Source organism: Necator americanus, chromosome II (assembly GCF_031761385.1).
Source record: "Necator americanus strain Aroian chromosome II, whole genome shotgun sequence".
NCBI classification, from domain to species: Eukaryota; Metazoa; Nematoda; class Chromadorea; order Rhabditida; family Ancylostomatidae; genus Necator; species Necator americanus.
In genome coordinates this window covers 13,369,645-13,386,958 of record NC_087372.1, presented here as the reverse complement: position 1 = coordinate 13,386,958, position 17,314 = coordinate 13,369,645, and the positions used below count along the sequence as shown (strand labels likewise).

The window sequence follows — 17,314 nt, the reverse complement described above, 5'->3', positions numbered from 1 at the left end:
ACATAGCTGCTTGTTCATTCTTTCAACTTTGGCCGTAAACTTATATGAATTGCTTAGATAGGAAGCCAAAGGAGATTAACTTTCTGAATGAATAAAAATCGTTGCTCATCATTTAGGACTAATCTTGCCGATTGCAGGTTTCAAATCCTTGGAGATACTGTTCGTACCCTCCTCCATCTAGAAAGATATGAAATAGATTTTGAGCACTTGAGAAGCAAAGAAAAATTTGAGGGAGACTGTAAGAAACGAATAATTAGAAAACAAATCAAGGAAGATTTGCGTACATTACAGTCATCTCAAACTGCTAATGTAGTAGTGCTCCGATTTTTTTTTAGTAACTTTCTCGACGTTGGACATGTAAGCCGAGGTAAATAAACTCAACGAACCCCACAACTGTTGGAAAACGTATAACAGTAAAGAAGGTTTGTACACAACTGTACAAGTAACATTAGTACAGTTTTCATCTCTATCCTTGATTGGGTGTATTATGAGCTATACATTGGATATTTAGAATGTAGGCCCTTAACTGATGAAATAAAATAGGGGAAAATAAATAAAAATCACTGCTCATCTTTCTGAAAAGAAACAACACCAGAATGATCTTAATAAAACACAATGAAATAAAACAGACAGAAAAATAATACAGAGATAAAGGTGATGCGTAACGAAGGAATGTGAATAAATGCAGGTCTTATCACAATGAGTAATAAATATTAGGTTTTTAAAAAGTAACGCACCCTTCACACTGAGAAAGCAGGGGTTTTAACATGCAGTTTGTTCCAAATTCACTTCGACCATCAGTTTCTGTTCATCAGAGTAGATTTTTTTTTTTGAAATTTGGATGCTTCATTCGACTGCTACACGTTACTGATATTACCGTTACATTTCACCCAACAATGTCGTTAACAGAAGGGAATGAGATTCCAAGCCCAGTGTTCACTCCTACTCCTGCGAACGGTACGCCGACGCCAAAGTTAGTCCCAACCTTAAAAAAAAACAAAGAAATTCTGATAGAAATGAAATGCACTGGCATCGCTTAAACCCTATTACTTTTCAGTGGTCTGGGGTTACCATTAACTTACACTGTTTCTGAAATGATTTTTTTTTGTCAAAATTGTCCCCTAAATTTATGAAATTTGGACCCAGTGATTTAATTCTAAGAGGGAATGGTCAGAACCGGAAGTCGTCGTCGGTTTACGCTCCCGTTGGAAAACGTAACGGCCCCTGTACATAACTGCTCTCACAACATTACACTAATCAAAACTTGGGTAGGCTCTTTTTTTATTTTTCAACCTTAACAATTCTGGGGATTAGAACTTAAAAGATGAGGCGGAGTTCCAGCTATAACGTGTCTAGGTTTCTGTACAGTAAATGAGTAAGACTAAGTTAAAGCTGCACAGTTATCTCACCTGTCCGTTCATATAATCAACCCCAACGTGCTGATTTTGCTGATAGTATGGACCAACTCCACCTCCAACATCCACTCCTATCGGCTTACCAAGTTCTCCTTGCTTGATCGGTACGGATACCTAGATGGATAACTCTTCCACAGTATCCAATGAAATGGTCCGCAAAATAGAAAAAAACGAGAACGTGACAGCTACACGGTTCACTAACAACTGCATGAGTGTCGCCTTCGATGCCAAGCGACTGCACCAAAGGAACGCTCCATCCTGACTTGTATCCATACTTTCCTTCGTACCAATTTGCTCCAACTTCCATCGTCTGGGACCAATAGTCTCTGGAAGTGCGCATTAATTAGCAGTTTAGGAGAGGAACAATTTCCGGCGCTGCATTGTTTTGTGAATTCACAGCGAACGTGGCAATCTTCAAAGACAAACCTAACGCCGATGTTTTCTGAGTATCCGCCTCCCCAGGATCCAAAAGGAACATTGGCGACTCTACCGACTCCAATTGAACCTGCAGTGTGGACATGCTGTGAATTAACGTTAAATAGAATATTTTATCTTGGAATATAGATATTTTCGATGACGTCAAGAGGCCATTAAAGCCAGGATACTTTGATAATGACGATGTTGGAACTTCCCATGGAAAAGAGAGCGAAGGGGACCTTGATTACGATTATGCCCGTGTTCTCGCTCGGTCTCCTCTATTTGTCACGAAAACGGCGTGAAAGCCTTCCTGTACGAATTTCTGTACGAGACACCATGTAAAGCGCGATCGTAGATGCGCCACGTGCACGAGCGAGCTGGTGTTATCAATGTAGTTCCACTGTTCTGTTTAAAAACACCATACCACGAATCTGAGGTGGTGAAGGGATCCGCGGCAAAAGCACGAGTTGGGATTGTAGATTGCGGGATCCGGGATGGTTCTGCTCATCTCTCCGTAATCGTAAGAAACGGCGTGGGAAACATCGTTTTCCACGACCATTTCAGCTGCAGCGCGCCACTCTTGCGCATGCGGCGTTGAAGATCAGTGATTTTTTTCCACCGGCCTATTCAAGTAAAACGGAGGAATAAGTTGATGAGGGGACCGAAGTGTGTGCATAGGGGAGCAACGTTGGAACATCGTCAGAACTGAGGCGGCTCGCAGGCTGCATTTCACAACGATCAACCCCATTTTAGGTTTTCTGCGGATTCTCTCATCACGTCAGCTGCCTCTAAGTAAAACCAATGGATAAGCTTATGAACACCTACAAGGATTGCCTTGTAAGGTGCTTCGTAGGAAAATCCGTGCGGTAAAACCGTTTTCATTTCGTAAAAGCGGACGATTAGGCAGAAATGAACGTAAACTCGCTGCTATTCATAATCTGCGCTCCTAATATTAGCCGATCGTGGAGAGATCCCTTAATTCCTTAATTAATCCTTCATTCTAGAGCCACATTCCTGTTTAGCATCTAGAGGATTTATTCAAGTAAAACATCTCTGCAAAGTGTAAAAATATTAACAACAAAAATAACAACTAAATAAATAAAATAATAAAGCGATAAGAAGTCAAATCTGACAAACCTTCTTCATTAATCGGATAATAAGGGATGCCGTTAACTTCGACGGTGCCAAGATTTAAACCAACATTTGAATTGAAAGCATGAGCAATATTGTACAGAGGATCCGATCGTGGTAGGAAACTCCTGCAATCCTGAAAAACGTAGGTGCTCATGTAAAGTCATTTGTCGCATTAGTGAAGCAGAAATTATAGCTGTTAACTCTTAGATTAGTTAATTATCAAGAGCTTCGTCTAACTGCAGAAGCAATCTGAAGGTACATTTCTGGAAATTGGAAATTGGTGGGAATTTCAGGCTCTCACATTTGAAAATGCCTTAAAAATGTGAAAAAAGGACATTCTTTAAGAATTCGCATGAATTCCAATTCGTACACTCCTCAGAGTGTATCATGCTTGATGTTTTCCGTTGCTGAAATAATTCAGCTTAATATTTTTGCGCACTAAAACTATTTTTTTCAAAGATGTCCAACCAAAACTCGTTGATTTGGATCCTTCTTCATGCAGATATAACCTAAAAGACGCCTAAATCTCTCAGTCACTCCAATTCATGTATGATTCTTAGTCTTAATAAATACAAAATATAAAACATACATGGAAATAGGCGGCACATCGTTTTACGTATTCCTTTGCCGTGCGGTCACCGGAGCAGTGCTTACGAACTGTTGGAGCAAACCTTAAACTGCGAATTCATTCAGAATGCTTTTTTTTAGTATTGGCTTAAAAGAAGCTTAGGATTGTTTGTGCTGGGGAGCACGGAACTCTCACCGCGAACACAGCGCCTCCAGCGCAACCGCTTTTCTGTGCACATCGACATTTTCTGGCCGTGGTTCAGTATGTGAAGGAGGTTGAGGATCCTGGAATTAACACCCATGGGTACAGGCGTTGCTGTTTGCGCAGAAAGACTTACTATCATGCTCGGTGGTGGGTCTGCCCGTGTCCCACGAAGTTGTTTGGGAAGCGGCCTCAGATCACCGAAAGGGCTTCTGAAATGTATTCCAAGAAACACCGTTAAAAGTGACAACGTTGATTACTGGGTAACCGAGAACGTTGAATATCACTTTGTTGGAAATATTTCAGAACCTTCCTAGCATTGTCCTCAGACTTTAACTTCTCTTCGTTCAAAAAGAGCTGAAAATGGCCGAAGAGCCACAGTTCTTGGGAGTCATGGCCCAACCCAGGGCACCTGCGGCGTCGTTCTGCAGCTCGGCATGGGACATCTTTGCTGTGTGTTATTGTCGTAAAGTAATGCAGTTTTGGCCTTTGTCCATGTAGTGGAAGCATTCGATGTGGACCTTTACATTTCGCACATGGAGAACGTAGATTTGGGCGTTAGTAACATTTTTGAACAGTTCCCTTCAGTTTTGGAGTTCCCTGAAGTTTCTGAGTTTTCGTTTCATCAGCGGAATAGCTGCACCATTTTGAGGTGGAGGTTGAGCTTCTAGGACGATTCGGAGTCCTCATCACCATCCTTCCACTCTTTTGTTATGATAGAGTTCTCGCGCATGATCCACCTCTCGTTTGCGGTGATGAGCGCGTGAGAGTGCAAAGTCTCTTCTGCTGTGAATGGAGAGCGACGACAAATGCATGTGCTCTTTGTTCTTGCGGTCGAACACTGACAACTCGTGAGGGTCCCGTCCACCAGCACTGTGGACCTTTCTGGTTTTTGCTGGACTGCGCGCATTTTACCGTCAATATTGAAAGTCAAGCTCGCCCGCAAACATCGTGGGTCCTCCTCTACAGAGTCCATTGGTCGATGTTCACTTCTGATGGCCCGAAATTATTATCTGTCTTACAATCATCTAGCGAACAGTCAAATTTCTTGGCTTCGTCTTGTAAAAGATGGCAGCCTCCCTATAAATGTGGATTTGGATTGCTTTCAAACCTCTGTTCGCCTTGGTAGAGGAGAGCGTGATGAACGATGGTCCTTACGCGATGGTACTGGTGTCCAATACTGATTCTGTTCTACTACTGTTCTACATATATTATAAGGAACGAAATGATTTTGGCATTGGGTATGGTAAAAGTCCGTTAAAGTAAAAAAAAGGTGGACTCCGCGCACTTGCAAAACCATGGTATGATTCTCAATTCGTTCGCATTCTCAGGGAATAGATAGTCCTCAAAAAAAAAAAAAGAAAAAGACTTATGCGACAATCTAATACATATAGGATGATCCAATATACTCGGATAAAGTGGATAATTCACCAGCAAATGACATTACGACGTTGTAGAGTTAAAGTCCGTATGGAGATAATCCAAAATTTCTGAATGTGTTTGACACCGTGACTTTGCAAATACTTCCAGGGGCTTTTTTTCACCATCACACAGCACTGACAAAATGAAGTATCTTCCTGCACTTTTAATTTTACATCATGTGGATGCTGGCTTAATTTCTAACTGGATCTTAAAAGTATTTTTTCCTGTTTCTTTTTTTATGGTCATTTTTTTAAATGTTAACAGTTCTTAGTTTCATAGGATCATTGCTTAGACTAAACTAGATACATGGAAGTACTCAAAAATTGGTATTCTTAAAGTAAGTAAGTAAATTCAAGTACATAAACGTAGATAATAGTAAGAACGAAGTTGTTCTAAAAGTGTAGCCACGAGCACGGTTTCTCAAGAAGTTTTTGAAATTTCTGCAGATCACATGGAACCGACACATCATTTTTATTTCACTTTATTATATTATTTTTTAGTCAATTATTGGATACCTAATGCAACCCTTTCTTTTTGTTTGTTCACGTTTTAGGATATATTTCATTTCTTCACGTTCCGGGGTTACTACCCCTATTCCTTAAAGGCAGCATACCACGAATCTGAGGTGGTGCGGATTTCAGATGGAGTATCCGTATACGGGGTCGTAGATTATGGAGACGGGGGTAGTTCCGCTCTTCCCGCATCGCTGCAAACAGCCGTCTCCAGAATGCTGTTTTGCGCACCGCCATCTATTGCAACACTCAACCCCTTGCGCCGCCTCCGCCCCGCGATTCGTCAAAAATCAATCCGGACTGCCCCGATAGGCGGTAAGGGACGCTACGCGTGCAAGGGTGGCGCGCTGCAATAGAAGCCATCGTGCAAAACAGTATGCAGGGGCCGGCTGCTTGCAGTGATTCAGAGAGAGATGAGTGGAACCACCCCGGTCTTCATAATCTACGATCCCGTATACGGATATTTCACCTGAAATCCGTACCACCCCAGATTCGTGGTATGCTGCCTTTAACACTTGCATAAGCGCTGACCTTCCGGAGAACTAGTGGAATTTTCTGTACACTGATTACTATTGCTTACTAAATGTACTAAATCATTGTGGTTTAATAGCACTTGAAGCAGTCACCATAGCAAAATTTGCACTGACTTCGGTCTTTCTTGTGGTGTTTCAGCGACTGCAGGTGGAAGATCCGTGTCGCGCGCTCCAAACTCCTTCATAGTTTCCAGATACCGTCTCCTCTCGGCGGCTTGTTGCTCAACGAGTTGTTGATACCTTAAAAACACTTAACGTAGTAATTACGAGGAATCCTTTCCGGAGATCACTCAATCTGTATCCAACCTATCTCATTTTTGAGCATCCATATAGGATTTTAAGGAAAGGGTGCACATACCTCCTGGTGTAAACTTGCGCAGCGTATTCCTTCATTCTATCGAAGTAGTTGTTATAATATTGATCCTGCGCTGCTTTTACGGCCTCCTTATAAACTTCTCGTTGAGCCTCATATTGCTCGAGGTGGCGCATGTGCTCCTCGGATGCTGTCCGATGATGGTGTTTGCTTCTTGAACGCTCTCTTAAGATTCTTACGTAAAGCAGCAGTAGCCAAGATTAAATCAGTCCCATAATCTGCGCTCTAAAAAAGAAGCACTGTGAGTACCTGTGTCGTCGAGAGTTCAGGATAGCGTATGGATTTGGTGGATCTCTGAACGCCACAATTGTAATTGAAACACTATTTGTAGAAATATCAGCAAGATTTTAGTGAAACAATCGAAGGACGTCTTTGCTTAGGTCTAAGTATAACTGTGTTTTATTCAATTTATTACCTTGACTACTTATATTTTTACGTTACAAAAAAAATTTGCTTTCAAAAGCACGGAAAATACTCTATGGATCATCCACAAATAATGTTGCTTTTCAATAGTCAGCGAGCTAAGACACGCGTTTTTTTTTTGGGGGGGGGGGGAGTGAGATGAGGTAGAAGATTTGTGGTTCTGGATTCTTCCTAGCCAAAGGCATACAAGAGCGCCGCGTCCTTGTTGTGCCAGCGTTGCAATGTAAATGAATCTACGTCATCCTCGAGTGATCCCTTCGGCGAGTGAAAGCAACGGCACACGGCACCTTAGGCTTTCGCTCACATCAAAGAGGAGCACCTCCCGCGCCATTCTCGGCATCTAATTCCATCATATTGAGGAGGACTTTACTTCTGTTTCGACATCCTGCGACACACAGGACCAAACTCGACGGGAATGATGTGGAGAGAACTGCTGCTCGACGGTCGCCGCCAACTTCTACACTCCACGAGAACGCGCGCCCGCATGCCGCTTCGGTCCCCTCGTCGCCTACATGACCCACTAGGTTGAGAAACAGTTCCCATCCACCCCACTCCCCACACCTCGGTCTAGAAGACTACTGCTTCTTCTGAGCCCTTCGGCATTCCCTGAAGCGTTAACTGTTCGATTCTTTCACTGAATTCATATCCAATGTTGAATCGCTCTTTGAGACCCAGCCCCCCGCCCCCAACTTCTGGTCCCAGATACCTTCCCAGAAAAATGGAGCATTATGACAGAGACTCATGGTGAATACATCGACAGATGGTCGTCATTGGAAACTATGAACGTGTAAAGAGTACTCTTCTGTTACAATAAAAACAAAGATTTAAACTTGACATAAACAACAGCTGGAAATGAAGCGCAGATTCCGAAACTGCCTAACGACATGTAAGACACTCCATTGAGAATGGTTTTTCGAGAAAGATAAAAATACTTTTGAGAGAGTAGATTACACTCCTTTTTTCGTGTCTTTGGTTTTTCAGGCTCTGAAGAAGGCGACGACGCCGGAACGTTAGCCAGAATAAAGATCAATGACAATCTTGGTTCTGCTCAAAAATTAGTGCACAATCAAACGGTAAAAATACGTATGGATCATCCACAAAGAACACGATTTTGTTCTCTCTAATTCCAAAAAAATAATAGAAGTATGCAGTACTGCACTATTTAAGGAATGCCCGATATCTAACATCCCACAGAATGTTTCTGAGAAATCTTTTTAAAAAAAGGCATTTGGAAGCGTTTGTCCTGGTGAGTGCTGTACGGGGCGACATTGCTCGCAAGCGAAAATGCTGAAATTGCTGCTGTAAAGCAAAATAGTGATTTCCTTATCATTTCTTATCACTTCTCAACTAATCTGGGAAAACAAAAAATTCAACAAGAAATTCAAGAGGAATATAATAGATAAAATGTAGATAAATGAGAAACGACGATTTCTTTCAGTTTGTCATTGCTTTTAAAGGATTTGCATAAATCCAGAAGAATTACCTGCCAATCGGGATCATTTCTGGATCAGCAATTGATGACACGGATACCAAAAACAGTAACAAACATAGAAATGTGATGAGAAAATTCATCTTTGGTAGACCTGAACAGACTTTAAAAGTTTCAAACGAATGGGGAAACGCCATGAAACAATTTCGTTAAAAAACAAGTTGCTTTGAAGCTCATAAGATGTGAAATCCATGTGAATAAATTCACAAGGAAAAATTGGGACGACACTGAAGGCTTGAAAAACGTTATAAATGGAATTGATTAGGTCCGAGGGAATTTTCTGCGCGTAATGACGAAAATGCGAAATTTTGATGATTTTCTAAAGATGAGTGCCATTCGTTTGGCCTATCAAATCCCGTTTAGACACTGGATAAGCGGGTGTTGCACGAAATGTGAATGTTGTTTAAATATACCAAAATCCAATAAACATTTATTCAATAATAAAAACATCGATTATTGGCTATCTCTCAATGCGATATCTACTGTTGTACCTAGACAGCGCTACGAAATAAAATAAATAATGAATAAATAATGATATTAGATTGAAATACCAAGTGAGGATGGCTCAATTTTTATCAAACTCACCCTCGCAAAGATGAATATATCAGATGCGGCCTTTGAAAAATAGTACTGATTTGATTAGATCAGAGCAAAACAAAACTACGCTATGTTTAAGGGGAACTCATGAAATTTCAATAGAATTCAAAGTGAACTCGTATGAAGAATGATGAACAAAAAGACAGAAGAAACGAAGAAAACGAGGAAGAAACTTCTTCTGTATGATCAATTCTAGGTGATCTGGCAAGAACAACATTTTTTGGTGCAGTCAACAACACCAAGAATTGCGGTGTGTAATGCGTGACCTTCGTGACCATGAATTGTTCCAAACAACGCGGACTGTTTAAAATTACATTTCATATGATCGTGCCGTAAATCGCAGCACGAAAGGCTCCATCAGCTGTACTGTTCCTCAGACGCGTGGCCAACGAAAAAACTCACTAATTCAAACCAGCGCACTGTTGAACTAAACAGTACTTATCACACCCAAATATTTTCTTCGAGGTGCAATTTTTTCCATGTTCTCTTTCTCGCCTCGGACAGTTCTAGAAAATTGAAAAAAACTGTATGCGAGGAATGTTAACTTTAGGTAGCTGTTTTATGTTGTTTTTGTCGTTGTTTTTCTTAGCAACTTTATCAAATTACTATTGCATCATCCTTTATCCGTTACATCGCCTTATTAATACACTACATTTGTGTTTTAATTTAATTTAATGTCGCTTTTATAATATTATGTCTTTTTAAATCTCGTTTATTTTTTCTTTTTAATGTACTATATCACAAATGCAATTTAGTACATTCTGTAATGTACTATATCGTGAGTTGATGCGAAATAACCTTGATGGCAGCTGGTTTTGAACTAACTTCTAGTTCTAAGCACCTAAAAATTTTCCACACATACACATGTAGCCTTTACTAACAATAACGCACTTCTTCCGCTCATGCAATCATTCAAAGGATTCACTGATCTTTCAAAATTCTTCTAAAAACTAAAGACGGCTAAGGCCTCGAGAAATCAGGAGTTATTTGGCAAGCATTCACACGCGAAGATATCAGGATTTATTAGGATATCTATCTACCCATAGATGACTCTCTTATATACATCAATGCAATCAGCTTTGTACAATGCACACATGATAGAGTACTTTGGATATTTCAGCAGTTCTGGATGGAGACAAAACGTTCGAGCCGGTCGATACATCGTCTTGCAGCGAGATTCTATTTCTCGTGTATAGATATGAGATTCATCCTAAATAAGCTGGAATGAAAAGGACAACGATTCCCTGCACTCTCACTTACCTCAATTTTGAACGGAACAGGTTCGTCTGGAATTTTTGCCTTTGGACATCGTTCGGTGTAGCGAATGCAAAAATCTACTGCCTGAAACCAATGGTTTGAATTATTTGAAACATATGTTACTGTGGAAATCACTGCATATTATGAAGCATGTGCGCGCAAGATATTTCCATAATATTTGTGGAATAGGTTAGTTCATGCAGCTGAATTTTCTCTGTTACAAAACTAAGAAAAGTCGTTTCAAAAGCAAAATCGAAAATCGGGAAAAAAAAATGCAAACTTGTTAACCGGCTAACGATCTTGTGGTGTTCGCTTCATTAATACATTCTTTAAATTTGCCAAAAAAAAAAGTAGTTTTCCTTCTAACGCCTTTTGCGTTCATTTCATCAAAAATATAAGCAGTGCTTATGGAGAGAAGGATGATTCCGTCCATTTCTTCCTAATTGCCGTAAAAAAACGGCCCGGACGATACGGCTTCGAGCGTTCCGGCGCGCTATCTTCTACGACGAGTCCGATTGGAGCGCGCCAGCCTTCTGCACGCGCCGCATCTTCCGGACCGTTTTTACGGAAAGTAGGAAGAAATTAACGGAATCACCCCTCTCTCCATAATCTGCTATCCCATATACGAATACTCCATCTAAAATCCGTACCACCTCAAATTCGTGGGGTGATGCCTTTAAGAGCTATTAGCGGCTGTGACCATACATCCGATAGACGGAGTCGGTGCTCCTACCCTCTTCACTTTTGGACGGTTGGTGAAGAGATCTTCATCACTTGAGCTGCACCTCATGAGCGAGATCCTTTCACCTGAGGAGGGTCCGGCTCCTCCCTTACGCAGCTATGGCTGTGACTGCACGATGATTCGAAACCACCTCAGTGCCAACCAAGCCTTCGAGGTCGACGAATTGGTAGCAGACTTGGACGGGAGGACAAAAACACTGACTCGACAAGTCTTCTCGCCTACACAAGACATTGCAAGGCCACAGACATTTTCACGAAACTGAAACAATTCTGAGCGGAAGTCGAGCGTACAGGCGCATCCCCGTAGGGACTGAAAACGCCATGCACTTTCTTCTTTCCTTTACTCCGCCGGTAGCGCTACAATTTGGAAGCACTATTCGAAGTATTTCTCGTCTTTTTTCCCAACAATGGGAGTAGAATTATGCAACATGAAAGGACGTGAACATCATCATTATACTGACAAAGGTGAAGGAAAGGGTTCACATCATGAAAGCTATTACAATTTCCGGAGAAATGATCCGACCATTCTGACGAATGCAGAACACAAAGAGTACACAAGCGGGAGGCGTACATTAGGGACAAAAGGTGTAAAAAAAACAGTTGCCACTGACTTCGCCTGGAATCATTGCGCGGTGTCGGTGCACCAGCAACCCTGGTGGTTCCAATTTCTTGCGAAGTTCCACCAATCGCATACCAAGAATACTCCTCCCAGCGCTTTCACGCACACCAAATCGTCGCCTTGGCTCCCATCTCACCCCAATTTACTGCTTTCTGCGCTAATGAACCTATCTGTATCTATCCCGCTGTTAAACCCGTTTCAGCGCGTCAAGAATTCTTCCGGGAAGTTTCTGGAACACACGTAAATACGCACGTACACGCACACGTAAGGACGCGCGCGTACAAACACATGTGTCTAAATAAGCCCGTCATTATAATAGTATTGTGCTGAAAAATGTACACCTGTTCCGCGTATGTCCTGAACCTCAGTGGTTTTGGGCAAACATATTCGAATCGCTCTTTTTGTTGTTTACAATATTCTGAGTAGTCGATATGGAGTTCTCTAAAAAGAAACAAAGAAGATGTAATTTGAACATTTGTGTGCACCTAGCTGAGCAAAAATCTTTAAGGTTTTTTTCTCAGCTTTTTTCCAGCATATCACAAAGTGCTTTATCGTGAAAATTCTTTTAAATAGTGTTGTTTGGAAAAGACATGGATCTGTAAACTAAGCAGTTAGGCGATGGTCTATACCGTCAAGAACGGTATCCGACTTAAAGGCATCACCACACGAATCTGGAGTGGTACGGATTTCCAGTGGGGTATTCGTATACGGGGTCGTAGATTAAGGAGAGGGGAGTGATTCCGTCCATTACTTACTAATTGTCGTAAAAAAACTACCGGGAAGATACGGCTTTGAGCGTTCCGGTGCGCTATTTTCTAAAACGAGCTCGATTGGAGCGCTCCAGCCGTGTGCACACGCCGCATCTTCCGAGCCGTTTTTTACGGCAATTAGGAAGAAATGGACGGAATCACCCACCTTTCCATAATCTACGATCCCGTATACGAATAGTCCACCTGAAATCCGTCCCACCTCAGATTCGTGAGGCGATGCCTTTAAGACAACCGCTGCAGAGAGTGCCCTCTAGCAGGAAGAATTTTAAGTACAGTAATATCTCTACGACACCTACAAGGTAATCGTTCTGTAGAGGACATTATTCAAGTGGATTTAGCCCAGTTTTTCCGTTCTTAACGATTTAAAGACCCTCGTTTCTGTAACTTTTTACAATGTTTTCCTGTTGGTAACCCTAAATTTACCTTTTCCCACTGCTTTCTTATGCAAGAGAAAGATTCAATTACAGCACCCATTAAATTTGTAGTCTTTTTTAAAACTTTTGTTTGTGAAACAGAGACTTACAAGCGAAAAAAAATACTAAGAAGTTTATAAAAAGGCCTTTACAACTATGCAAAATAAAAAGGAAGATGATGTGAGAGAAAAAGAGGATATCCTGCTATTATCGAATGATAGAAATGAACTTTTTTGCGGTAACCTTGGAAATTTGAAGTTTTATGCCTTATTTTGGCAGACCGTAAAGAAATACGACACTTATGACACCCGAGAACCACTGAAAAGACTGAGCGACTTTCAGTTAACCTGGTCATTGTGATGTTTCAGTATTTGGTTTACAGTTTTTCACTGCTTACTTGTTTACTGTTTTCCAATAAACTTAAGGTTTTCTTTGTTTGGTGGATAAGGCGTTTGATCGGATAAATCACATTCGATTTCACCTTTTCAGCCTCTAAAGAAGGCGATATTGCCGAAACGTTAGCCACGAATACAGAATAATAACAACCTCGTGTGAGGTTCAATTAAGGAAACCAAATACTGAAAAGACTTTTTTAAAAAACTCACCTCAAATGAGTGAAGAGATTTGTTTTCAATGTCTCTGAACATGTTTCAACGAATGCGTCACAGAACGCCTGAAAAGAAATAACTATATTTCTTTAGTCTCTCTTTTCAACGGGCTGAGAAAGGCTCAGTCTACCTTAGTTTCCTCGAAAGCTTGAGGTGGTGGCGGAGTGAAACACACTTGATCGTACTCTATTTTCAATGGTTTGCAGGACCGAAATAGAAGTTTCAACTGACTTAAATACCTGTTTACGGTGATCGTAACCTTACCGGATCATCTCCTGCTTGCCGTGCCAAGCGCAGGAAGTTCCGATCGTCTTTAGAGAGTTCAGAAGTATGATTCCATGTGGTTTTTGGTCCTTAGAGTAAGCATTCATTGAGCACGATCGGAAGGATAAAGGATAAAGCGTCTAGCGTTAATCACTTTGCTTGTGATGCGCCATCATGTTCATCCCAATTCGAGATCCTTTGATGTTTCCGGAGTGCGGGGCTACCCGATTTGTGAAGTTAGTGTTTTTATTCTCCCAGACATGTCTGGTACTAATTTATCGATCAAGGAAGGATGAAAGGTTTTGCTTGGCACTACGGTGGTTTCGAACCATCGATCTATCTGTCAGGCACAGCGAAAACTTTTACCAACTGCCCTACACCCGCCCATCATGATTAGATGAAACTGGTGCTTTTCCAGGTTCCGGCATACTTGGGGTCATTTTTGAGGAATCGTCTTCCAGTTTTTCTTGGAACTGAACTTTTTGGTGACGAATAAAACGATAACCACCACGCCAATTGAACCAGTGTAGAATTGCAAAAAATTCCAGAACGTGTGTCATAATCAGCTAATCACTGCGAAAAAACCACCTACATATATGTTGGTGTTGATTTTATAAAGAATATTTACACGAATTAATTCGTCCAGCTTGGATTTTCACTACAACTGATGCGTATCCTTTCGAAATATGAAGAAAACTAAGAAATACAACTGGGTTTTTGTCTATTCCACAAATATGAACTTAGTTTTGCACAAACTATTGCAAAGCTCCCCAATATTTTGGAAAATTGTGTGGTACAACTGCAAGTTCCTTCTTTTAGAGGCATCACCCCAATAATCTGGGGTGGTATGGATTTTCGATAGGTAAAGACTATACGGGGTCGTAAACTGCAGAAGCGGGTGGAGTAACGCTCATTTCTTAGGAATTGCCGCAAAAATGGCCCGGAAGAGCGTTACCCGTCGTAGAGAACAGCGTCTCGGTACGCTTGAAGTTCTATTGAAGAGCGCCACCTTTGTGCACGGGACACGGCGATTAGGAAGAAATGAGCGTTATCCTACCCCTTTCTGCAATTTACGACCCCGTAGAGTCCTTAGCCATCGGAGATCCATATCACCCCAGATTCGTGGGGCGATGCCTTTAAACGAATTCTAGTTGAAAGTACGCAAATTATCTTGTACAATTTCATGGACTGAAGATATAGAAAGTCCCAGAAAAATCATCTAGTCGTGTCCTGAGAATCTCGTTGGAAGCTAATATCGCAAAAAAAGCGTAGTTAAACGAAAAATTGCAATTTTTCCACAAAAATTTTAGACATATAAGCATAGAACCTCTAAAGATAATCATTCAATGTTAGGTTATGTCGTGGGGATTTAATCCTGACAAAGGGTGAAAATCGCTTGGCATGAAATGTCGCATAATCTTATACCTATCAAGGGGACTTTAGACATGCATCACAAATTCCCATCACCCGTGAAAAAAAAAACGCGGATGTGCTCATAAGTGTGGAGCAGAAGGTGGACAGATTCACTTTGCAGAATTTTCTTGCTTTCACAGATCTTCTTTTCTCTTACTGTTCCAGTACAATAAATTTACCGATGTTTTGATTCCTCTCGATTATGAATGAACGACATAAACTGGAAGAGGGTTTGACGCGACAGAGCTGTTCGATCATCGGACTCGCACTAATCAACCATAAGATACCGCAGAAGAGAACTAGTCGTATTTCAAACATTTCTTTGAGTTCTGCAAAATACAGCAGAAAACATCGCGTACTGAAGATGAAGAGGACTGCTATAAATCTGTTGAAAGGGCACTTCAGTGGAAAAACACGGTTGAAATCGCACATAAAGAGAGTAGATCGATGCTGTGATGTTTAGTTGTGTTGTGATAAGATACAGTGCGATTACAACGCGAACGTGAACCAGTCCAGGAATTCGTCACGGCATTTCCTGATGGTATCTTCTGATGGGTTATGTAGTTTATGCATGGAGTGTGTGGATAAAGTGTCTTGCGTTGATCAATCCGCTTGGGATGCCTCACCGCGTTCACTTCAAATTCAGAATCGTTTGAGACTTACGAAAAAAGAAAAAGAAAAAAAAAGGTCTAGTCTATACAATCACATACGGGGCGAGCCGATGTGTCAAGTCAGTTTTTTTGAAAATAATTTTAAATTCGATCAATTTAATCCTTTCAGTTGTTGTGGTATTAATTCATCGGCTCCAGAGGAATGAAAGCCTTGGTTCGCTCTAGGAAGGTTTCGAACCACCGATGCTGCAGTCACAGCTGAACCTCTTACCGACTACGCTACACCCGCCCAGACCTATACATTTAATTGTGCAATAATAATAACACTTTGTGCCTTAAAACCATCTTTTATGTTGTTAACGATGAGTAAGCAATAGTAAAAACTGAACGAAGATGATAGACCATTTTTTGTACATTAAACAGAATATCAACAGCAAGCTTCCTTACAGATCGTCCAAACACGAAAGAGTTCTGTGGATTGAAGGAAAGGATCAACGTTCAAGCGAAGAAGTGCATAGTTTCCTATATTTCAGATCTATTTGATCAAAATCTTGCACTCGGGATTTTTACCTGTGCTTTAGATGCACTAAACGGTAAGAAAGGATGAAATGTTGGATAATTCAGAATTATTTGAAGTTTATGCCCATGTATGCGTTCTGTACATTTACTCTTCGGGAAAATCGAGGTATGAAGTCAGTGCTTTTATGCTTCCATGCAGGTGTGCTAGCAATTCATCGACCTTTCAAGGTACAAGGCTCGGCGACTTAGGATGGATTCAAACCGTCGACCATGGTATTTGCTGTCGAACCCCTTTCTAGGGCGCTACACCCTCTTAAATTCTTCAGAATGCAAAACACTTAAGTTGACGTATTCAGTGGATTCAACAGCAACAGTGGAACTAAGTACCCAGGCAGTACAATAAACACTTGATTTCAATAACAATCACATGCGACAAGCCTCGAAGCTTTGGCACTTCCTTCTCAATCCATCCCAGTTACTTGGAGAGCAACATCCAATGAAGGTAGTATGTTCATGACTCAGATCGTATATTTAACTGCAACAAGATTAGGGTATTTGATTTGGTTCAAGAAACTCGTTCTTGAAGTAATCACTATAGAGTAAACAGAACATGCAATGATTTTGATTTTTGTTTGCTTGTTTATGATGTGATTGGTGATGATTTTGTGTACCAAATGAGCATAAACTCGGACCACAAAGGTAGCTCAGTGAGGTGTTAGTTCTGAAAGTATCTATCTTTTAAAATTGGCTTGAATTCGTCAATTTTTTGGGTGCCGTTTGGGATTTTGACAAACATTTTCAAACATATTTTCAATAGATTTGTATCATCAGAGTTGTACAGTAAGGCAGATAAAATAAGCAATATTTAATGGACATGTACACAGCACATGTCGACGTGAAGATGCAGAATCAGTTTTCTGACAAAAAGCATCCAAGAGCACAAGCAACTATGTGTACAATAACAGGCGATAGGCACATGTCACTCGCGTTAACGACCTGCGTATGGATTGAGTAT

At 41.0% G+C, this 17,314-nt stretch overlaps 1 protein-coding gene across 2 annotated transcripts; it reads right to left on the bottom strand.

Annotated features, from left to right (window-relative positions):
• Positions 1 to 886: 886 nt before the first annotated feature.
• RB195_017703 (uncharacterized protein) lies at positions 887 to 17,277 on the bottom strand (the record flags this gene model as incomplete). 2 transcript variants are annotated; one of them, XM_064184811.1, is made up of 20 exons in its annotated part: positions 887 to 985; positions 1,410 to 1,529; positions 1,618 to 1,741; positions 1,842 to 1,920; positions 2,970 to 3,099; positions 3,556 to 3,637; positions 3,730 to 3,818; positions 3,872 to 3,947; positions 6,317 to 6,442; positions 6,561 to 6,740; positions 6,825 to 6,869; positions 8,482 to 8,581; positions 9,532 to 9,590; positions 10,125 to 10,294; positions 10,345 to 10,425; positions 12,043 to 12,142; positions 13,490 to 13,557; positions 13,623 to 13,676; positions 13,757 to 13,845; positions 15,349 to 15,427. In XM_064184811.1, 20 exons carry the CDS (start codon positions 15,425 to 15,427, stop codon positions 887 to 889), a joined length of 1,950 nt encoding a protein of 649 aa, XP_064040692.1. The 2 variants fall into 2 exon arrangements, with proteins under 2 accessions (XP_064040692.1, XP_064040691.1); XM_064184810.1 differs by lacking the exons at positions 12,043 to 12,142; positions 13,757 to 13,845; positions 15,349 to 15,427 and adding exons at positions 11,214 to 11,301; positions 17,222 to 17,277 and having other exon boundaries at positions 9,523 to 9,590; positions 13,623 to 13,731.
• Positions 17,278 to 17,314: the final 37 nt, after the last annotated feature.